This window comes from Lycium barbarum, chromosome 4, assembly GCF_019175385.1.
Source record: "Lycium barbarum isolate Lr01 chromosome 4, ASM1917538v2, whole genome shotgun sequence".
In the NCBI taxonomy this organism is placed as follows: Eukaryota; Viridiplantae; Streptophyta; class Magnoliopsida; order Solanales; family Solanaceae; genus Lycium; species Lycium barbarum.
Window position 1 is genome coordinate 22,804,986 of NC_083340.1, and position 24,211 is coordinate 22,829,196.

The 24,211-nt window shown below is 35.6% G+C and overlaps 1 protein-coding gene across 2 annotated transcripts; it reads left to right on the forward strand.

Annotated features, from left to right (window-relative positions):
- Positions 1-622: 622 nt before the first annotated feature.
- LOC132635553 (ATP-dependent DNA helicase Q-like 2) lies at positions 623-24,080 on the forward strand. 2 transcript variants are annotated; one of them, XM_060351981.1, is made up of 20 exons: positions 624-801; positions 4,900-5,120; positions 6,561-6,707; positions 6,775-6,990; positions 8,733-8,837; positions 8,937-9,041; positions 9,128-9,250; positions 11,027-11,115; positions 12,632-12,668; positions 12,744-12,777; positions 14,923-14,975; positions 15,046-15,123; positions 15,200-15,265; positions 17,707-17,773; positions 17,866-17,919; positions 19,362-19,469; positions 19,809-19,873; positions 21,713-21,791; positions 22,751-22,968; positions 23,755-24,080. In XM_060351981.1, the coding sequence occupies exons 1-20, from the start codon at positions 735-737 to the stop codon at positions 23,941-23,943; spliced, it is 2,121 nt and encodes a 706-aa protein (XP_060207964.1). In that variant the 5' UTR covers positions 624-734; the 3' UTR covers positions 23,944-24,080. The 2 variants fall into 2 exon arrangements, with proteins under 2 accessions (XP_060207965.1, XP_060207964.1); XM_060351982.1 differs by lacking the exons at positions 21,713-21,791; positions 22,751-22,968; positions 23,755-24,080 and having other exon boundaries at positions 623-801; positions 19,760-19,873.
- The last annotated feature ends 131 nt before the right edge of the window (positions 24,081-24,211 follow it).

The window sequence follows — 24,211 nt, forward strand, 5'->3', positions numbered from 1 at the left end:
TAGATGGCCCAAGGGTATATTTATGTACGCATCCCATACTAAGTAGTTGAGACGACCATTGTTTAAAGAAAAGTTAGAGAATTACTCCCTCCGTCCCATAATAAGTGTCACCTTAGCAAATATTTATTTGTCTCATAATAAGTGTAACCTTAAAAAACCAAGACATAAATTGACTAGTTTTTTTTCAATTCTACCCTTAGACAATAAATTAACATCGAAATGATGATTGGAAAAGCCACATAGTAACTTGGTTTGGATTCCAATGTCAAAAAGTTTACTTCTTGTGCATTCTCTAATCAAAAGGTAAAAATAATTTATTTTTATTATATAGGGTAATTTGATAAACTTCACATTGCATTATTAGTTTCTTAATATGCGTATTTTTTGCTGAGGTGACATTTATTACGAGACAAAGGGAGTAGAATTTAATGAACTGATCAAACCTTATCATAAGTGATTTTTGTGAAAAAAAAGGTCTCAATGGTGAGTATGAATTTCGGCTATACCTTAAATAGAGGTCCTCAATTGGGCTATTTGTGCACTTGGCCCGTTTAAACCTCACCAGAGAGCCCAAGCCCACCATCTTGATTCAACAGAGAACACTATAAACACAAAGGTACTTTCTGCATTTCTTTTATTTCACTCACTATTTTAAGAAAAAAATAAATATGCAGAACAAAATGAACTGAAAGTTATTTAGAGTTTTTTGTTTTTGTTTTTTTGTCTGTAGTAAAATGGGAAGAACAGAAGAACTATTGGAGGAGCTTTTGAATGTTGAAGTGGAGCTTCAAGACGTTCAAGGTTAGCTTATTATACTTTTTTTTTTTACTGTTTATCTTATGTTTCCCTTTATATTGTTTGCAATAACATTGATTATACCACAAATGATGACATATAGTCCTGGGTTTAAATTTTATTTGCTGCATGTAGTAGTGACTTATAGGCTTATGCTTGCACTCTGGAATTTTCAAGGGTAAATAAAGCATTTTTTAAGGGAAAATTACAGCCGAATACCATTCAGCCATCTTGTTTACCAAATATGTGCACAGTGTATAGGTATTGTATAGTGTATAATAAGCATACATATACTATACATACTTATACATGTAATATACATACCTATACACTAGCTATACAGCCGAAGTGAATAGGTAGGGAATACTTCGGCCATGTTTGGTAAACTAGATGGCCGAATAAGAAAGGTATATTTATGTAAGTTTTCCTTTTTTTTTTTTTTTTGGTTGTAAGAATCATTTGTGGCTTTTGCTTGTGTCTAAAGTTAAGCCTTTGAGCATTTTACCACCTCAGATCTTAGAATGGGTTTAGGCTCTATAGTGTCTATTGCAACAAATATAACTATTTATTTGGAGTTGTCAACTAGGTCTAGTGTCTTGAGAACGTGGAAGAGAAAGAGAAAAAATGTTGCTACATGGAATGGTGGAATAATAGTATGATCTTATCATTGTAACCAAAGTTGGGGGCATTTTGGGAACCGAGGTACTTGTTGGCGACAAATAGAAAAGATGGAGATAAAGATTTTCCACTTAATCACCAAAGTCTTAAACTTTTTAAGTTACATATAGGGTCATTAGTGTAAAATTGATTTGTATAGAGGTTTTTTGGTTCTATGTCTCCAGTGCCTTCTGTGTTGCATTTTCCCACTCTAAAGGATCGGCTAATCAAATCCTTTGAGTGCAAGTCTAAATAGTAGTTTAACCGAAGGAATAAATAAAGACGAATGACTGTTACATAATCTCAAAGCCAAGTCTGATGTTGGGTAGCTTCTACTATGTATATCATTGTCTTGTAAGATGCTAGTCACTGAGTTCTGTTCTTCAGGTGAAACTGAGGCAGATAGTCAGCATAATTTTATGCATAACATTTCTGAATTTGTTAACAGAAAAGTTTGAGATTTCTTTCTGGCTTATTCTTGATTGGTTCATTCAAAAGATAAACTCTTTTCCAGCTTTAGGCAGGAATTCCAGTTAATGAAAATGATTCATTCCTCTATTTTGGCCACTGCTTCATATGAGAAACTGCTGATTTAAGAGAGAGAGAGAGAGAGAGAGAGAGAGAAGGATGCGAGGACTTGAAAGTAAACATTGGTGCTTGTCTACATGAAAAGAAAAAGAGGCATGGTTCTTGTGGTTAGAAGAACACCGGCTAGCGGATATTACTTCATTGATTTTGTCTTAATCAAAGATTAGGCACCAATTATGTGGATACTGGATTAGTAACATATGGCCTTTGCAATCCGAATAATAACTTTAGACTTAAGGAAAAAAAAAGAGGTCAAACAATTCTACAGTACAAAATATATAGTATATGTTTAAAATTAAAAGATGTGACCTTTCTTGTTATTGGAACAAAACAATAAGTTGGTGGATAGTCTATTGTGTTTTTTGGGTGAGTTTGGGTAGATTACAAAAGTCAGTGCTGACAATGTAGGTACATTGTAGGAACTGAACTGGAGCTTCCTGCTCTCTCATTTAATGGTATATAAAAGATTATATTATACATATGCATGTATTATCATATTACTTATATGCATACATCTTTGCAAACAATTGTTGCTTAGCTGTTCAGAGTAATTAGGTTTTGTTCCCCAATTGAAAATGTTTATGCCTTTGGGTAGAGCTGATGGCAGGAGATTTCAAAATCATTGTTTCCCATATAAATGCATTTAGATCATAGCTGTTTTTTTAATAACCGAGAAATCCCTGAGGGTCAGTTGGTGCACAGTTCGGAATCCGGAGGATAGTTGGTTCGCTGCTTTATCTTTCTACACTTAAATACCAGGTTCTTGTCTGCTGTAGAGTTTGAATTTGTGACGTGCGCCTGATCCACACATCACATGCAATGCTTTCACCACTAGGCGAAAGTCCTGGGGGCTTAAACATATATAGTTGTTTTCTTTGCTTCCATTTGGTTGTGAAAGAAATTGAATGCCTATTGCATTCATGTAGGCAGATAGAAAGCATACCTATGTTTAACTTTGACCTTTATGGTCATATGTAGTTGAAGGTTATCTTCTCTTTGGCTTTCGTCATCCATAAAAGTTTGTTCTTCTATTCTAAGAAATTTTAAGTCAATATGTTGTTCATTATTGTTTAGGCATCCATGTAATGAAGAATTGTACTATTTTGTAAGCAACTTTTGGAGGCTGGGCTTTGGAACATCCTCTTATTGAGAAAAATAGCAGATGGGTGATAGCCGACAAAATAACTTGAATGTTTAGCAACCTTGATTGAGGTCCAACATGATGTTGTCCTATAAATAAGAATACAGAAATCATGGATGCTAAATAGTAAGGGCTTTTTCACTGTCAAGTCTGCCTACTGGAATTATAATCATAGAACCTCCATCACAGTGGTGTGGCCTTGGCAATTCATTTGGAAAATCAAGATCCCCCTAAAGGTCTCTTGCTTTGCTTGGTTAGTGGTTAGGAAAGCATGCCTAACACCTGAAAGGCTACAAAGAAAAGGTTTTCCGATTTGCTCAAGATGTCTACTTTGTGGATTAGATGTGGAAACAAACGACCACCTTTTCATTCATTGCAAGACAACTGCAAATCTGTGGTACATGTTCTTTTGTATTCTTGGTGTTGGTTGGGTCATGCCTAAAACTACTTTTGAACTACTCAACAGTTGGCAAGGGATTGGCAACAGAAATGGAGAAGAGGACTGGTGGCAGCTAATCCCTGCTTGTATTTGGTAGATAGCTTGGAAAGAGAGAAATTTAAGACTCTTTGAAGACAAAAGCAACTCCATCCATAAATTTAGGATGAATTGTCTTAGTGTCTTATATTTTTGGTGTAAACAGAATTTATTGGGGGATATAGGGGATTTGATAGATTTTATAGGAAAAATGTAATGATATAGCAGACTAGTTTTAGACTAGCTTTTGACAGCTTCACCATGGCTCTTTTTATGAGCTTGTAATTACCCCTTCAGCACTTCCAGGGGCTGCTTTTGGATATGAATACAAGATGTTACCTTTATCAAAAAGAAATCATGTATCTTTATTTCGTGCTGACTAGTAAGTTTATATGTTTTGCATTGTTACTGGTTGACTACGGTAGATGAGGGTCATATTAATTTAGCAATTAGTGTCGGACTCTCCTCTTTCCTTATCTAATCGAACCAATGTCATAAAAGTTCTAAAATTTAATTATCCATTTTTTTGAATTTTTTTTTTGTGTCGCATCAATTGTGTTCACTTTTTTTAACGCACCCTTGTCAGGGTTGTGTGATGTTTTCAAAGATTGGAAAAACTCCGGACACCCTATTGCACGTGTGGCCCATTTCTCCAGCTTTTCTTTATGGACATGGTGTCCAACATGGATTACTGGCTTTTGGAAATGTGATTCTACATAACTTTAGTCAATGTGATTTATAGCAATCATGTGGGTCATTTGGAAAGAGAGAAATAGGAGGGCATTTGATGGGGTTGAACAAGATTTTGTAAAATTGCATAGGAGTGTTTTGTCTCTAGTTACTTTTTGGTGTACTTACGAGGTCCCTATTTGTATAGAGGATTGGATCTCTTTTGTTGAGAACCATATTTTGATGTAGGTTCTCTTCTTTTGGTATACGGCGTGTATATGGGTTTCCCCAATTGTTAATAAAATTATTTACGTTATCAAAAAAAACAAAACATGTTATTCTGGACAAATATATCCTCACTCGTCTGCTATTTAATTAACAAAGAGTTTCGCGACCTTGTTGCAACTAATCTTTTAGTGATTTTGTGTTGATTTTTACTTTCCTCCCTCACTGTGTCGTCTTTTTTGTCTTTGTGATGGAGTTTCTGTCCTTAAATGTTGAACTTTCAATTCTTCTGGAATGTAAATTATTTGTCCATCTGAAAGCATTGTCTTCTCAATGTCTTCTTGTCCAGACCAAATAAAATTTTTGCTAGATCGACAAGAGAAATTGCATGAGAGACAGTTTGAACTTAAAGCTCTGGTGGAAAGTTGTGAATCCTCTAGTAGCCCGGGTGCCGATAATGCTGCTGTTTCAGTAGATGACTGGTCAAGGCCGTTTGAATGGGACTCTCAAGCTGATGACATTAGGTTTAATGTTTTTGGCATATCAAAATATCGTGCAAACCAGCGAGAGGTTGGTCCATCCTGTCTATATTTACTTTTTACTGGTTGACTTATATTGCAAGGTTTTGCATGCTTACAAAAATTTTGTGATTCATCTTTAAGAGTAAGTGTTCCAGTTTTCAACACAAAACATGAGGTTTCAGTATTACCTAGATCCAGTTTTCTGTAAAACCAAATTTCTAATATAGGTGAACCTATCAAAAAAGGATTTCAATATAAGAGGTGAACATTCAATTGACAACGGGAAGGGGGTTGGAATATTTAATTTTTGGTGATGGTCACTGCAAGCGCCTAAAATAGATTCCACTTGCACGCTATTCATTGCGCTCATACTGACACTCCCTCTCCATTCTGCTCCTGTTGCGAAAGTGTTTTTTTTTTTTTTGGTCTTTGTTCTTGTAAGTGAACTTCAAGTTTTTACAAATAGTGCTAAATCATAAATATTATATCAGATAAAATTTATATTTTCAGTAAATCCGCTTCATATTAAACAATCCTGTTTCTCGCGTTTCACTTAAAGTCTCATGGGTTATTTGCTCGTTTCACTTCTTAAAACACTGCTTTACTGCTTTGGTGCCTACTTCAAAACTTTGCTCAAGCGAAAAGAGGCACCCAGCTTGTGCTGCACCTGGATTCAAGGATTTCATTTACCTTTAATCATATTAAGAGGAAAAAATGACATTCTCTGTCAAATCATACTCTAAAGCTCTGATTTACACCTTTAATCACACTAAGATTTAAGATGAGCAATTGTATATCTGCATTTGAGTCCGGGCGATGTCAGAGGCATCAGATGAGTGTTGTAGTGGTGTAAATGAGGAGTCTGTAAATGCTTTACTTCTCCATCGTGAGATGGTGCAGTACTTTTGGTCATTCTTGAGGCATTATTTTTGTTCCTAAGATGGTGCCTAACTGCCTTGATCAGTTGACCATTGTATTTTGTGTGGAATGGATTCAACATTGGCAAGGAAGAAAAGATAGGGATGCCTCTATAATAAAGTTAGTAACATGACTTGTGGGAATTCCTGTATGCATAGATGTCTGGGTGTCGTTTGTAGAGAACCATCTGCTTTTGTAGGTTCTTTACTTTTGGTATACCACTTGTATACGGGGTTTTGCTCAACTTTCGATAAAATATATTACTTTATCTAAAAAAACATTGCTTGTGGCAATATTTACCCTAAGGCTAGGTTCCGTTTCTGAAAACTTTTATTTGGGTGTAATTTACTGGTAGAATTTTCAAATCATTATTCATCTCACTTGATCTGTCCACACTTCTTTTCATTGTTGTGTAGATTATTGATAAATAAAACACTTCCTCTTCGGGCAGTACTGAATCCAAAGTGCACATAAGTAAAGATTTACATTAAATCGTCTTGTGCTGAATTTTGAAAATTTAATTGTGATTTTCCATTTAGAGGTTTGCTGATGTGCAGTAATCTGTTTGTAGATAATAAACGCAATAATGAGTGGAAGGGATGTTCTAGTAATTATGGCTGCTGGTGGGGGTAAGAGTCTCTGCTACCAACTTCCAGCAGTTCTTCGGGATGGCGTGGCTCTTGTTGTCAGTCCTTTGCTTTCTCTTATTCAAGATCAGGTATCCAAGCACCCAGTCCCATCTTCTTCTTAAATGCAACAACGCCTGACAAAAGTTATTACCTCAGGTCATGGGATTGGCTGCTTTAGGCATCCCAGCTTTCATGTTAACCTCAACAACTACCAAGGAGAATGAGAAGTTCATATACAAGGCTTTGGAGAAAGGTGAAGATGAGCTTAAAATATTGTATGTTACACCAGAAAAGATATCAAAGAGCAAGAGATTTATGTCAAAACTTGAAAAGTGTCACCATGCTGGTCGTCTTTCTCTAATTTCAATTGATGTAAGTCTGCAATTTTGTCTTTCCCACTTCCAGTATACTGTAGTTAAAGCTTTAACGATATCTAGACAGAAAAGCCTTGGTGGGTAGAGTTACCCTATACCTATATTGGTGAGAAGTAATAGGTACCGGATGGAATAGTCGATGCGCACAAGCTGGTCCATACACTATCATTATAAAAGAAGAATATGAGCTTGTGTTACTTTTTGATATACTGCTCAGGTACGGGAATATTTCCAGTTTTTTCACATTAATAAAAATTTCTTTATCAAAAAAAAAATGTTTTCAAAATAAACAAACTCAAATTAGATTCCGTACGCTGAATTTGCGGGTGTGTGTTAGAATGTCAGGTGCCAGTGTTAGAATATTAGAGTACAGTATTAGAATATCCTTGCCTTATATTCATCTAGTCTCCAAAGTGATACCAATTGATACAATAACGGATATGGAAAAACAAAAAAACAACAAGAAATTAAAATAGATAGATAGATTGACACAAAAATAGGCACAGTTAGGCAACCAAAGTTCTTAATTAACTAAGACCTCCTAATTACACACTATTAAGCACCTAATCTTTGGATTACCTCAAGGGAACTAATGTCCCAAGCAACCAATCCTCTCAACAATGTGACAAGCACAATCAATGGCTTCAACAAGCCCTCAAACACTCAACCTCTCAAAAGAGTATCAAAATATCATTCATCAAAATAGGCCAAGTCTGATGAAATGTTTAGCCTACTACTTATACTAGGAAAATAAGGAAGACATCTAGCTATTACAATTATACCCTTAATGAAGTAATGGCCTTGTTTGGTTGGTCTTCCTTTGGGAAATGATGGCTTTGTATTTAAGTAATAGCCCCTCTTTGCACGGGTAGCCATCCCCTTCACTCATTTGGCCATCTTGATGCTTCTCTTTCTCCACTTCATCCTCCCAGGCAATCATCCACACTTGGAATCCCCGGGAAGGTTCTCGAAATGTCCTTGAGGCAACTTGGATTGCATCACGAAGAGTCTCCCTATCTTTTATTTCTCACTATAAATAACTCTGGTCTGACTAATCTGATAGCTATAATTGTTTAATCAGTATAATTACCTGAGTTTTGAGGATGTACTCTTGTTCAGCAATATCTTTTTGCTGAAATACATCAGTAATATTTTCAACTTTACCTATCAAAAGAATAATTGCCTAAATTTGACGTATACCATTTTAGTTTCACATTCCGTATCCTAGTGACTTGAATCTTGCAGATCTTGTAAATCTTATGTTTCATAAATAGTTATTTTGATCTGCAATAGAAAGCTAATGTCTACTGTATAATAAAATTTGGATAGATGTTTTGAAGATAGAACCAATTCCATTCAAAAAGTCAAATGGAATTGTATAGTGTCTTTTTATTTTTGGTGTAAAGAGATAGGCTTAGAAGATATAGATCAACTTGTAGACTTATTAAGATCACTGTAAGTATTCCTTTTTACTCTGTTTGCTCCTTTTTGAAGGTTTCCAGCATGTCCTTAATGCTGAGGAATACAATATTTACCAGTTTCAAAAAAAAAAAAAAACTGTATAATAAAAGACAGTGAAGAGTAACTCTTATTCATGGATAAAATTCTTTAGTTCTTCAATAGGGAATTATCCGCAAGCTGACTGAATATAATTTATAGCAGCAGAGTAGTGAAGAGATATGCCATTGCTTGGAACTACATGTCACCTTATGCCAATTACTTTGCTCAAATTGCCTGCAGGAGGCACATTGCTGTAGCCAGTGGGGCCATGATTTCCGTCCAGATTACAAGAATCTTGGTATATTGAAGACTCAGTTTCCAAATGTTCTTGTGGTTGCTCTAACAGTATGTATTTGGTCGTAGCTTGAAGTGAACAAATGTCCTTCATTCGTTTAATTTGTCGAATAATTTCTGAACAGCAGCTGGTTGGATGTTTGTTTCCAGGCAACTGCAACAAAGAAAGTACAGGACGATCTGATGGAGATGCTTCATATTCCAAGATGCGTTAAGTTTGTTAGTTCAGTGAACAGATCCAATCTTTATTACATGGTATAGCTGTACTCAAAGTAAAGTAAAATTATAACATTTGCTGCAATGGGCATCTTATGTTTCAAATTGTTTGATTCATTTTGCAGGTACGTGAGAAGTCATCTATAGCGAAGACAGTAGTTGATGAAATTGCTGAATATATTCAAATATCATATCCAAATAATGAATCTGGGATAGTTTATTGCTTCTCCAGGAAGGAGTGTGAACAGGTAATGTCATTACCTCTGTTGTGTAAGACTCCATCTCGTGCATTAATTTTATCTGCAAACATGGTGTTACACTGCACTTAGGCACATACGTGTAATGGTGCTTGATTGGATGTGCAATAGTTTTACAGAGCATTCTGTGCTAGAAGTTTACTGCTTGGGCATCTAACTGGAATTCTTGAGATCTGGATGTTGCTTACATGAACTAATTATAGAGCATATAATCACCTTGTAAAAACTCAATCATTTCTTCCATGGCCTAAGTCGGCCGATGTGATATGTGGTCGATTGTTGGTGGTTCAAGTTTGGCGAGAGTTTTTGTTCAGAATCTCTAATGGTTCAAAAAGGATGCAGCTCATGCATGATTTTCTTTTGAGCAATTGGATGTGGTGTGAAAGGATCATATTGTTAACTGCTTATCAAAAAAAGGATAACGTATTTAATCTTGAACTTGAGGTTCATCCTTAACAGAGTTGGTTTTAACTCGGGGTATATGTAGTGTTCAGCATCTAATATTCAAGCCGTTAAAGTTCATCATGCAGGTGTGCGTATCCTCTTTCTATACCCTTTGTCTTGTTAGACTAGAAAATGGTGCATACCTTGTTTATGAGAAACCTTGGGTTTGTGATGTTCTTTTCTCTTGATGTACTTGCATCTAAACTGACTTTCCTTTCTTTGAAATGCTTATGTTTATCCTTTTGCTATTAAATAAATATTTTACTGGAGTTTCTCCTGTTTTGGAGCATAATGATATAAAATCAAATAATTTCACAACCCGCTTAAGCTTCTAAATGCAACTCTTTTAGCTTTCCACACTCTAGCACTTGCTTTTGAACTTGCTTCATTTGGATCTTCACTTGCAAATCCTTCTTATTACACCTAACGCGATTACAACCTTTCCAACATTCCTCTGTTATTTGGAAAAGGCAAAAGTTAAAAAGAGGTAAAGAAACTCACTTGGTTTTGATATATGAGAGGTACCTATTATTCACAAAACAATAGTTCCAATCGTTGTGCAAAATGAGCAACAAGGTTCATTCTCATTGTGTTTAGATGGATAATTATGGTAGATTTAATGTGGCTAATCTGGGAATGTTCTGTTATCTATTTTCACTTGGTGAGCATTGTGGTTTTGGTCACACAACGAACTGTGATATTCCAAGGGGAGGTGCATAACTGGTCTAGATATGGCGTATTGGTTAGAGTATAACGCCAGAAGCCTAAAACATTCTGAGTTCGTTATCTTTTTGATTGGTCTGGCAGCTCTCACAGAAAATAAAATTGGTTTATTACATTTGCCTTCCACATTTTAATTTTGAGTGGTCTCAAGCGCAACCACTCAAATGTGCTTCCTTTTATAGAGAGAGAGAGAGAGAGAGAGAGAGAGCAAGTGAAAAAAGGGGTTAGATGAGGTTTTCTTACAACAGCGTAGTTAGTCTAGTGCAAGATGAGAACTATAGCAATGTTTAGTAATGTTAATCCTCCTAGGATTGGGTCTTTTTTTATTATCTTTGGCAACATCTACTCTATATGGCGGTTAACAATAATCTAGTCTTGCCCCTTCTATAGAAGTGTGAGACCACGGCAATTTGGTTTGTTATGGACAGGATAATAATGTTGTATCGTAGTAGGTAAAATAGCAAGTAATTCTTGTGTTCCTTTTAATTACTTTTTCTGGTCTACATTGTATTTGCATTGTGTTGTTTCGATTCAATTTTCTTGTTATTGTTACATCTCAAACTTTTTTGTTTCACCTTCTTATTTGATGACAAAATCTAGGTTGCACAAGAATTGCGTGAAAGGGGAATTTCAGCTGATCACTATCATGCGGATATGGATGTAAATGCTCGTGAGAGAGTTCATCTAAGGTACAACAATTTTCTTTTGATACTTCTGTCTGCTCATTCTATATATACTACTACCTTTTGACTGTAATTATTTATGAATATTGTCTTTGCAAACAGATTTGTTTCACCTTTTTAGTAATTTCCTTTGCCTTTTATTTTATTATATATATATATATATATATACATAGAGGGGTAATTTTATTATTGTACGGGCGATATGCACTAAAAGGAAATAAGGTATAAGATACTACTTGTCAATTATACAAAATAAGGGATAAGGAACTTCATGACTTCCCTTTGCCTTTTAATCTACTATGCCATGGACTCTTGTGCCGTTGAATCAGCAGATTTTTTTCCGCTTGATAACTCAAAAGTTTCATTAAGAAAACACCAAGCAGGTGTTAAAAAGTTATATACTAACTGTATGCGCGACTCAATCTGAGTCATCTACATACGACTCAATCTGAGTCATCTACCATCATCTGTCAAGTACTTCCAGCAACATATGACTTTGCCCCTCTTATTACACGAGATGTGTATGTCTTACCTTTCTCATATGGTTACAAGTTGCTGATACGCTGGTCTCTACCTTCCTGCTTTTTTCATTAGCAAAGGAAGTTTCCACCTTGGCCCCGTTTGTTTTTTTTCCGTTTACTTTTTTAAGAGGCAGGTAATCTTTTCGAGAACAGTTCTTTTAATTGGAGTTCCTTTAATTGGTATACATGTGTTGTCCCACATTGAAAGAAAGTACTATATTTTGTCAGTCACCTATATAGCTTCACAAGCATAAGACATTGGTCCATGCATTCTCTCAATCTTTCTATTATTTTTCACATGATATCTGAGCCTTTATAATATAGAAACTTAATCGTTCACTTACCTCGGGTGGCTTGATGAGATCATTCTCTTAGTCTGATGGTTTCTATCATTGAGAATATTCAGGGGTAATACCATATCAAAAAATAAATAAAAAAATCAGGGGTAATTTTACCTCATTGATGGTTTTAAGTCATTTTCCCTTATAAATATCTCAATTGTTACACTAGTTCACTTGCTTTAAATAAACACAAACACTATCGTTACCTTAACGTTCAGAATTATCACCGAGACATCATCCCATGCTCCATCCCACCTTCTGCTGTTACTTCAAATAACACAGCTAAGGTACACAAAATCATCACTGAGACATCATCCCGTGCCCATACCTTCTGCTATTACCATATGTTACCTGCCTTACACCCAACTATTTCTGGAAAATGATCTAACAAATAGTTTTCTGAAATTATTATTCATCGAAAATACTTATCATAAAACACACCTTAAGAAATGATATTATCTACAGCATATGAGCTGCCAAATTGTGATTTTCGTTTTACAGTTGCAGTTTAAAAAAAAAATTGTGATTTTCTTTTATTATTGTATCTGTGCGGTTATAATTCATGGTATCATTTCTTTTAATTTTAAAATGTTATTCTTTATTAATAAATTGTAAAAATCTTATTCTAATTTAACAAGTAACTTATATGTGATGTCATAGGTGGAGTAATGGAAAGTTGCAAGTCATTGTTGGTACGGTATGTATCCTGAAGTGCCCTGACTTCTTACTTTTTATGGCAATTATCATACTTGGAAGTGCTTTTCTTTTTCAGGTGGCATTTGGTATGGGAATTAACAAGCCAGATGGTTAGTAAGTTACCTGGTTATATCCTTTTGACATGTCTTGTCATATAAATTCATATATCATTTAGCATGGAAATTAACAAGCCAGATGGTTAGTAAGTTACTTGGTTATATCCTTTTGACATGTCTTATCATATAAATTCATACATTCGTGAAGATATTAGTCCTCCCTGCCTCCACCCCTGGGTGCTTAAAATGGTTCGTTTGGCAATAGTTTCTTTAAGCAAGCTTGGGGATCTCGGTCTATAAACAAAGGGTTTGTTTGATAAAAAATTTGATATCTGAATATTACTGTCCCTCGAGATTGGATAATATTGACGGATTAAGAGTCACAGAATGATTTTCTTTTCAGTCTCAAAAAAGAATGAAGCTTTCTCGACATATGGTTTTCATTGTCCTAACAACAATCTAGTTATTATATATCCAGAAAGAATAATGATCTAGTCTATTGTCTGATACGCGACATGATTAAATTCTTAGTTCCAATATCTTAGGCATTAAGATTCATTTTGTTCTTGAATGTATAAAATTTACTACATATTGATTTCTTAACCCAAACTCTATCTTCATCGATTCTTTTCTTTTTTCTTCAGAACCTACGTTCCTTTTCTCAATCAAGATAAATTGAAAAACATAAGATAATTAGCAGCAAAACAATTTCAAACCAGAAAAAGTAAGAAAAAGAAAAAGATATAGCAATAAACAAGCATTCATCGATTCTTCTTCAGCAAGACAGCAACTAGTTGACACAAGTATTAACAAAAAAACCCCTTTGTATTCAATAATTGTATGGGTTGAAAAAAGGAGTTAAGAAAAACTCTTGTTTATTAACATTGAATAATAATGGGAGTACTTACTTTTTTTTCCAAAAACTCAACATCTAATCGATGAAAATGGAAAAAAGATAACACGACCTTTATGACTATTGCTCATTTTGAGAATAAAGCGGTTTCTATCCTTATGAATCGGACAATACTATGCCATTCTCAATGTTTGTATCCGGAGTCTTTACTTTGTTGGATCTCTAGGAATTCATTTCAACCAAGAGGAAGTGATTTTGTTTTTTTGTAAGGTAAGGAACCAAGAGGAAGTAAATTGCAAGTAGAATAAGAATACGGGGAAAACAACAAAATGTGAAATAAGTGAAAGTTGAAAAAATTTAAAAGCAACAACAAGAAGCTATCCTTCTAATAATCTGGGAATCAGCCCCTCTTAGATATGCGAAGGAGGAAGGAGGGATGGACATATAGTATCCATCCCTGATGGGCGACTAGAATAATCACAGAGCAGCTGGGTTAGGGTGGGATATGGGGCTAGATCATGAGCGTGAGGTGGAAGAAGTAGCACTGGCAGCAATTACAACAGAGAAGGGTAGGATTTGGGCCTGGAATAATGGGGTGCTATATTCCGTTAAAACCTGTTATAATGGGGAAAATAGGTGATGCACACATGTTTTAGCAGGACTAAGAAAATTTAGTTCAAAGCTGATTAGCATCCCTTGGGGAACATCCATAAAAATTTTAACGCACACAAAAGAAAAAAGAAAAAAAGGAAGTAGAAAAGAGCTGATGATGTAGCAAAGCTAGTTGCTGACTATCTATCTACCGGCATTGGTAGAGTAATGCAGCGTAGATTCTTAACTAGGCCGACTATGTTTCTCAATTCCTGTCGCTCAGTAGAATTAGAAAAAAGATATCATTTATTAGACAGTTATCTTAACACATCTTATCAAGATTTTTCCTCAATGCATAAATTTCTTACCCATTTAAGACATTCAGAAGCTATTAGAAATGGTCCTTCCTTTTTTCAACAGCTTCCTCATAAGATTGCTGGACCACGGACTGGAATCTGTATCCGTTTTTTCACCTAGTTCTCATCTTTCAACAAAATGAGATGAGTTCTTTTCAAGTAGTGCCCTAATATTTATATGCTTCTTTACTTGTGAAACAAAAATATACCTAAGCTTCTTTCTTGTGGAATCTTAATTGTACATGTCTGGTAGACATCAATTTCCTTTCTTGGTGCTTGATTTTCAATGAACCTTTAACAATCAAAAACATAATAGTAAATCTTGCTCGTGCAATTAATTTGTTATTTCATAGAGGTATTCTCTGCTGATATGATAAACTCACTCCTACTTATTCATAGTCAGATTTGTCGTCCATCACAGCTTGAGCAAATCCATGGAGACTTACTACCAGGTCCTAATTCCCTACCCCTGCGCATATTTTGCACGATATAGGCTTTCTTTCTCTAACTGCCTTTCCACAGGAAAGTGGTCGAGCTGGAAGGGATGGACTGCCTTCTGAATGTGTTCTTTTCTTTAGGCCTGCTGATGCTCCTAGGCAGGTAAAATTTGTTTAGACTGATGCTGTTAACGTTTTAGTGTAAGATGATGTAATTGATGGCTGTGATTTTTGGACAGAGTTCTATGGTCTTCTATGAGAATTCTGGATTAAAAAATCTGTATGACATAGTACAATATTGTCAGGTATGGCTCCTCAACTCTTCACTTTGATGTTTTCTGTGCCTTTTTGACCTGGGTAGGATATAAGGTTGACTGTTGAAATATTGTTTCATTTTAGAGGCTATGTTCTCTATATTGATGTCATTCTGATTCTGTGAGAATGCATATGGCCTTTTATTTATCTTATTTGTTTGCTATTAAAAAGAATCCATTAGTAAGAGGTTTCATTCAAAGGATATAGCAACAGCTTGTTCCTGCTTAAAATATTATCAATAGTTTCTTCTCCCACAACCAGCTCAGAAACTTGGATAAGCCTATATATCCACAATGAGAATCATAACATATCAACTATCAGTTTGCCCTGTAGAAGTGTCCAAATAAACAGAAGATTTTGCTGGTATGGAAAGGCAAAAGTAATCTAATTTCTTAATAACATTTGAAGGTCACCTTACCATATCATCTAATTATTTAAAACCCTCTCCATGTCCACATCGAGGAAGAAGTTCATATGATAAACATCTTGTATGCCTTCTCCTGTACTCCTTTAGTTTCTGTAGTGTTCCCTCCTAGAATAATACTTAAAGAATTTGACAATAGGATTTCGTGCAACAAAATTTAATACCTCTTTTCTGTTTCAGAAAGACTTCTCGACACAATCCTGTAGCATTCTTGCAACATTTCATGTGAAAATTTCCATCATAGTTGAACTACCCGATTATCCAGTTCTTTTAATCTAGGGAACTTCGCTATTTATCTTGCTTTTTGTTACTTGTGAGCACCCAAGGCTAATATGACATCTCTAAGTACTTCCTAATTCACATAGTGCTTTTTGCGCATTTAATAATTACATTAGCTATGTCCAGTCAAACAATATTTTGAAAGAGGCAATGTCACTTGCTATTTCCAACTGTTCATTTAGCTTAATTCTCTTGTCATCTTGTGAAAAATACCATACTGAGGAATTCAGCCCTTCTCAAAAAGATATGAGCTCTGTATAGTTGATGCAATCTTTGCCATTTTTTCTGCTACTATGCATGGGTGGACCTCCTTTGTGCCAATTAATTATTGATATCCCACAATCACTAACCAGTAAAAAAATTGGTATCAAATTTAGAATATGAAAAAAACACCATATTTTTTTTTTGAGAAACTGGTATTCTTGTATTCCTCAGCATTAAGGGTATGCTGGCGACCTCCAAAAAACAGACAGTAACGAAAAAGATTTTAAAGATAAAGATAAACTTACAGTGCTCCTAGTAAATCTACAAGGTCATCTACATTCTCTATACATTGTTCTTTACACCAAAAATAGAAAGATACAATACAATTCTCCTTCACTTTCTGAATAGAATTTGATGTATCTTCAAAACATCTCCCATTTCTTTCTTTCCATACTGTCCACCAAATGCATGCGGGGATTACCCTCCACCATTTTTTCTGGCTCTTGCTTCCCCCTCTTCTGATCCAACAGGTCAATAAATCAGCAGTATGATCAGGCATTGTCCATTTGACTTCTGCGAGACCTAAGAACATTGACCATAATTGTGCTGTAAATCTACAATGAAGAAAGAGATGGCTGTTTGTTTCTCTTGTCTGCATACATAGAAAACATCTGGGCACAACAGTTCGGCTTTTCTCTGAAGCACCTCTTGAGTTAGGCATGCCCTTCTTACAACCAACCAAGCGAAGCATCTCACCTTTGTAGGTGCTATACTTTCCCAAACATTCTTCCACAAACCTGGTCTCCCTTCACTAGCAACCATGTTTCTTTTCCTGTACAATCTCTTAACATAAAAGGCTCCATCAGAGTTGTGTCTCCATCTAATAGCTTCAGGTATATTGGTTGTACCAGTGAACAAACCAATTGAGGTAATATTGGCATTTGAAGCATAAAGAAAACCCTTTCCGAGAAGGGTAAAAGATTATAGTTAGTCATTTGGTTTGTTTATACAAACACTCAAACTGAGAACAACAAATGTTTAAAATTTAACGAACAATTTCCATTCCAAGCCACTATAAGCGCAGTACAGTATAAGCACAAACTTAGTAAATGAATGAGAAGATTTTCCTGCCAGTTTTCTAGCTCTTACTATAAACTTGCATACCATATTTATGTGATGCTCTTAAAGTACCTGGCTCCTGAATACATCTTTTTAAGCGGTAATCGAATAGTTTGAATACGGTTGCCGACTAGTTAGATTTGGAGCGAAGAGAGCTTGTTGAGATGTTATGCTGGTTACTCATACCTGTCAAAGTAGGCATGATGCTTCTTTATTGCTTAATCTGTGATTGTACTGACATTATTTAACCAGTAAGTGACAGTTGGTATAACAAGTATATCAGTTTTATGGTTTTGTTAATTAAAAACCACTGGCCCAGTTATAGGGAACGCAGTTTCTACTAGAGCTATGTATAAATAGTAATTGTTACCAATCAGCTAGAGGAATAAATATCTTTTATTGCAGTCTAAAAGAGAGTGCCGTCGAAGTGCTTTCTTCCGACACTTTGCTGAGCCGTTACAAGAATGCAACGGTATGCTTAACTTCTTAAGTTGGATACTGATGTTAACTTGTCACAATAGCCGGAAGAGCTTCACAACTTTGCTTGACCTTCATCTTGCTCAGGAATGTGTGACAACTGTGCCTTTTCAAATGAGGTGGAAGAGCTGGATGTCTCAAGTATGCTGTTTTGACTTTACTTATATCAATCTTCTTTTATGTGTACGAGTTTTAGCAAAAGGACTTTTGTTGGCTTCTTATCTAAGTCTGAATTTTGTAGTAGATATACAAGGTCACTTCTGTAATAGAATTTTAAAGAGTGCTACAGCTCAGTCCAAAAAATTGAGATGAAATGTATATTTGGTTTCATTTTTGATGTAGAGAAAGATTTTAGAAGATACAGCACCTCTGCTTGACATCATAGACTCCAATAGAACAAGGACACTTTTCTTTTACTTGTAAATATGGCTTCAGCACAGCCAATGTGCTAGTATTAATTTTTATGTTACCTTCCTCGAAAGAAAAAACAAGGACGACCCTGCATCATTTCCTTTGCCCCTCCTTTTTTCTCTTGAAATGGGAAGAGAAAGGTCTTTACTTATTCAAGGGGACAGGGACTTTTTTTTTGGGTGGGTGGGTGGGTTTTTTTTTTTTTTTGGGGGGGGGGGGGGGTTGCGCTTTATGACAGGAGAAAGAGAAGGGGGATGGTTGGTGTGTTACCGTGCTGGTGGAGAACCCGTAGGAATGGGGACGACTGCCCACACACATCAATTTCGAATTCTTACCTTTAATTGAGAAATATTCTGTTACGTAACAGTCCAAGTAAGATGGATCCACTGGCATAGATGTATATATATTAGTGTTAGCTATTAATTCCCACATTGATTAAGGGACTCTACAGTGGTTTATAAAGACTTTGGGCTACCTCAATCATTGTCTTATGTGGTTGGATGCTCAGATTTCGATATGATATAAGAGCTAAACATTGATAAGCCGGTTCATAGTCTAGTACTCATTTAGTTCTCCTATCTTCCTAGTAGGGGCTAATTCTAGTTATTCTCTTCCCAACTCATTCGAATTATTATGGACTTCCCTATCACAAATATTCAAGCTTATTGATTCATCGCGTCTACTGCTTTGCAATTTTCTCTGTTAATTCCTAGCTCATTGAGTCCTCTGTCCCAAGCCTACTCCTATTCTTGAGTTACTGCGGCCTCATCTCCTGTAAAAAGATTTCATGTTTGAACCGAAAAGTTAGGTTGCATGCTGGAGAGTGGTAGATTTAAAGTCACCCGAAGATTAAGGGCATCATTTATCAAAAAATTGAGTAACGGTTTATAAAGATCTACTCCACTGATTGACTTGGGGTTGGTTTGGATGCTCAAATTCCTTGACAACTAGTTGCAGTGTAAGAAATCATGGTATTTAGATTTCTAAGCTCCATCTCTCTCTCTCTCTCCTTTCTTTCTTTGGGCACAATTATCGTTGTTATGATTGCTCTGTACCATAATTAAAAAGATATCATCCTTCGTAGATTTTTCATATCTACAATGTGATGATTCAAACTTATTCTTGCTTCCCCTTGGGAAGTGCCTTTCTCCTTACGCTTTATCTATGTGCAGGTCATGCAAAACTCATTGTGTCTATGCTGAAAGATATACAAGAGAATGATCAGAGGGTCACAATGTTGCAACTGGTGGAAAAACTAAAGGTGAAGCAGAAGAACCTAGGTCAGTTTCACGTGATCATGGTATTGCAAAAAATATGCATTTCCTAGAGAATAGGAAGTACAAAACAGTCTTGAGCAAAAGCAGTGTCAACTGTCAAGTATAATTAGGCCAAATCAGTGCTTTATGGCAAGGGGAAACTATGGCTTATTGGCTACTAAAAGTAGCTTTTACATGGATATAGCTTCGATCTCTTGTCCCCAAAGTTGTATTGTATTCCCCCAGAAAATCGTTATTCATTATTACTCTGCTGCTCTTTGCTTTTAATTCTCTTATTTTGCTTGCGATTTTAGGGATACTGGATGCAAAACAGATAATATAGTCTTCTTGGTATTTACCCAGGTCCCGATTTGAAAAAGGATGAATTGGAGCAACTTGTCATCAAGCTTATCTTGGATCATGTTCTTGTAAGGACTCTTTTTAATTTTATTTCTTCCTTTACTAACATATTAGAATAGGAATTTGACACTCCAGCAACAAGTAAAATCTAATTCCTTAGAACATATACCAGCTTATCAAGGATGGAAAGTGCGTAGGGTGAAATACAATATTGTCCACATTGTTTCATCAAAGGAGTTGAGGTCTTAACTTGCAGACAAAGATGTAATACAATCTGTTATGCATCACAGAGTTTGAGTTTGATGATTCCTGTTTTATTTACTAAAACTGAACAAGGACTGCTTGTTATTTAAATCCCAAGATTGTTGTTTCATAGCTTGCTGTACTGATGTCCATAATCTGCAGCTTTTTAATCTTTATTTTTCTTTTGTCAGAAAAGTTTGTAGCCGAGAACGGAAAGAGGGACAATATATGGGAATCTGACTTTCTATGTTTTCTTTTCCAACTCCGGTTTTCTATGTTAAGGGCTTACTTTGAATGCAATTTGTTATCAAGCATGGCAACCAGTATCAGAAATTTTTAATGTGATTTTTAAATTTAGGAAGAAACGAGAGTAATATAAGCTTCTTCAATCATTATCCTTTTTTCTTTCTGTGGTCCTTTGCACCCAAAGTTTGCTTATTTTAGAAAATTATGAGCTCGAGAGAAAGTACCCCTATATTCTTTGTGCAAATACATTTGGCAACTGGATGGGAGTCCAGTGAAGAGTACCTTACATGTGGCATTTGCTTTTTGTGTTTCTAGGGTTAGATCTTTGCATTTTTACAATTTTTTTCTCTGGGCGTATGCCTTTTGCAAGTTAATTCTTCACTCTTTTTCCTAATATTTCTAGTTATTGAGGGGTAATATAATCATCTAAAATTCATTGAATTTGACTTGAGAAAATAGATAACTCGTCCATGAAGCCCTAGTTTGTTAAGCCTCCATCTGTCTCCAATTTTTTACCGCCGCGACTTTATTGACGATGTCAATCACTGGTGCCTAGATATCTTTGAGTTGATGACATTGTCTTATCACCCCATGCTCTTTGCTGCTTTGGTTCCGTCTATCAATAGTTACTTTCTTCGGTATTTCCTTTTTCTATTTTCTTATGGTTTTAGTCATCCTTATATATTTAATTAATACTGAGAAAAGAAGCTTGATATTTAAGTGGAGAAGGGAGGGTAAAGGCAGGCCCATCCAAACCATGCGCTAACTGGACCTAGGGGATTTCTCAGTTGTCACAAAAAAATAATGAGAAAAATAAATCGTAAAAGGATTTCACTTTCATGCCTTGAGAAATTCAACTTGCTTCTACGGCTAGGAAACCAAAAACGCCTACACTTTCGCATTTTAATACATTGTTATTAGCACTTCTGTGTTGCATGCGCACACATGAATTGACATAAAAGTGGTCTCTGTCCAGAGAAAGCTAAGGAGTTACTCAAATTAGCTAGCCAACATTGTTGCTGATGTTGCTCTGTATATTTGTGTGGTTTAGTGGTATCTATTTAGCTGCCACCTCAAAAAGATCCATTTTCTCCAAGTACAAAATTGAACTTGAGGGAAACAAATTTTCAAGTGATCCAACTTTTGGGCAAGGTGTAGTAGAATCTAGGTTTAGGATATCTCTTCCCTTTATTACAAGATTAAAGGGAAAGTAGAATTTGTGACATGACCAGAAGTACAAACTACAAAGCATATAAAATAAAATTTTCCTTTTTCCCTTAATTTTTATTATTCCCATTTTGCCCTGTACAGCAGAAACAAGACAACAGATGATGGATATGAAAAGTGTTTCCACTTTTGTCTCCTTTCCCTTTTTTTAAGCTTTGAGCTAACATCTTTGTGACTTTTCCTCCCTGCAGAAAGAAGAATTTCAGCATACTGCCTATGCAACAAATGCTTATGTAACGGTTGGACCTCTGGCAAAGCAAGTATTGCAAGGTAAGTACCCTTCTCTTTCCAGATTCGCAAATACGCAGCAACTCAACCATCAAGATGACTGCCTTAAAATTCAGGGACTCATTAAACAGGCCCAAGTTAAGCACCTTTCTGTTATTAGCGTGAGGAATGATTCGTATTGGATGGTGTAGAGTTTTTTTTTTTAATATTTTTTTTTAAAGAAAAAAAAAGAGCTTTTGGGAATATTTCAGCTTTGGTTATTACAACAACAACAACATACCCAATATAGAAGCCACATAGTGGGGTCTGGGAAGGGTGAGGTGTACACAAACCTTACCCCTACCTTGGGGGTAAAGAGGCCTCATTTTGTTTGAAAAATGCAAAGTATAAGCTATGGTGAAAACACTGAAGAAAAGAAAAGTACTGACAACAAACATCAGAAGGGTAACCCAAGTAAAAGATATAACAACAGTGTATACAATTTGACGAATAAGATAGTAATAGAATACTAACAATGATACTGATAAGTATAAAAGGGAGTAGACTACATACTAAGCCTCTACCATAATCGTTATTAGTGTGAGAAAAGAATGAAAAATCATCTATTTGATGTTTTATTATTACTTAAAGGGATTGTCTTAGTTGTGAGAATTAAGAAAAAATTCTATTGATTTTCTGCCAGTAAAATTAGTATTGGATAAATTCTTCATTCTTTGCTATTGCAATTGGACAATTTCATTGTTCTCTAGATGAGCAAAGTGCAAATCTGAGTTTTTTGTGTTTTGGTCTGTCAATTTTTTTTTGCGAAGTTTTTGATTCATTTAGTATACAAGCTGAGTTTGAGCTTGGCTTGAAAGATGCTAAATTAAGCCCAGGAACAACATTTGGCTAAGCCAGTTATTTATGATCTCTAGTTACAAACAAATCAAAGAAAGGAAAAGGGCTTGAAGTCATCATAGAGTCCTATAGTTCTCTAACTTCTTTTTCTGGTTAACCTTCAGGTAATAAAATTATTAAGGTTGAGTTGTCGACTAGACAGTCAAGGACGTCAAGCAGTATGAAATCATCCAAACGAGAAAGATCATCAGGATTGGATGATAAGCTTGATGAGCTGCGAAAGGAACTCGCATCCATCCATGGGGGAATATTCCCTCATTCTGTATTATCTACGCAACAAATCGGTACCTTGAGTGCACAGAAACCAAAATCAACTGAAGAGGTGCATTCCTACTGCTTTGCTTACAGAGTTGATGTTTTAAATTCTGACTTTTGGTGTTTCATTACTTGTTATCTATTAAGTTCACTAAAATCTTCAGGAAAGAGGAATTTGAACTTTTTTCTCTCCAATATTCCTTTCCGTCCATGTCAAAGTGACATCTACTTTTGCTAAAAGGAAAATCTAGTGACTGGTACTGTTATCCGCTAAATTTCTGGACCCCGCTTTTACTTCTCTCATGAAATGTTTTCTTCTATTTGATTCTGAAAATTCAAGAAAAGTAAGCAATGGCTTCCACAGTTTTCCTCACTTATGTTCACATTTTAACTCTTACTGTTGTAATAGTGCCAAATCAAGTAGACATTTTAGTAATATAAAAAGTGAGTCCCAAGTTGAGCATCTGGTAATAAGATTTAGTGTTAAATAGGAAAAAGTTTACTTTTTTGGGGAAATGGATTAGTTTTTGGGTATGGCTGAAGAAGAGAAGGTAGGACAGGTAAGTCGACATAAAAAGTTCAGATTTTTTAATGGTATAATCTAAGGTCCGAGGACTTTGCATAGCAAATGTACTTACTGTATGCTTCGTGTGCACGCCACACAGTTATTCCAACTCAAGCTCATTTATGGCCTCTTAACTAGAGATGCAATGTTTCTTTGGTTATGGAAATGTAAAGATCCCTCTAGCTAAGAACTGAGACTGCTATAGTTTACACAATTGCATTGATAGCACAGCCTTACAGCTTCGCATGTGATGCAATCATCCGAAAATTACTCTCTGCCTTTATGCAGTTGGAGAAGTTGATTGGCAAGCTGAAGACTCAAAAATACGGAAGCAGAATTCTTGAAGAGATTGCTAGTTATGAGTCAGATCCCCAAAAAGATGCAGATGGAAGCAAAGAGTCCAAAGGCAATGCTGTTAAGAAGTTGAAAACCAAGAAAGCTCTTGTTGTCCTTGAAAGTAGTGAAGATGAAGCATGAAGATACAACAGCGCATTAGGAAGGCTATTGAAATTCTTCTAGTATCATTTTTGTTATCTTTTTTGAGAAATCTGATGATAGTATTAGTGCGTAATATCTATATCAAATGAATGGTGAATCAAATTTTCCACAAGAAATTGCACCCAATGACCTTCAAAATGGGCGATCTTGAACTTTTTGAACCCTACGTGCCTCATGGGAAAACTTTCAAGGTCAAAAGTTAAAAACTTGTTAAACTTGGAAGTTTTGTTCCATTGGACAAGTGAGA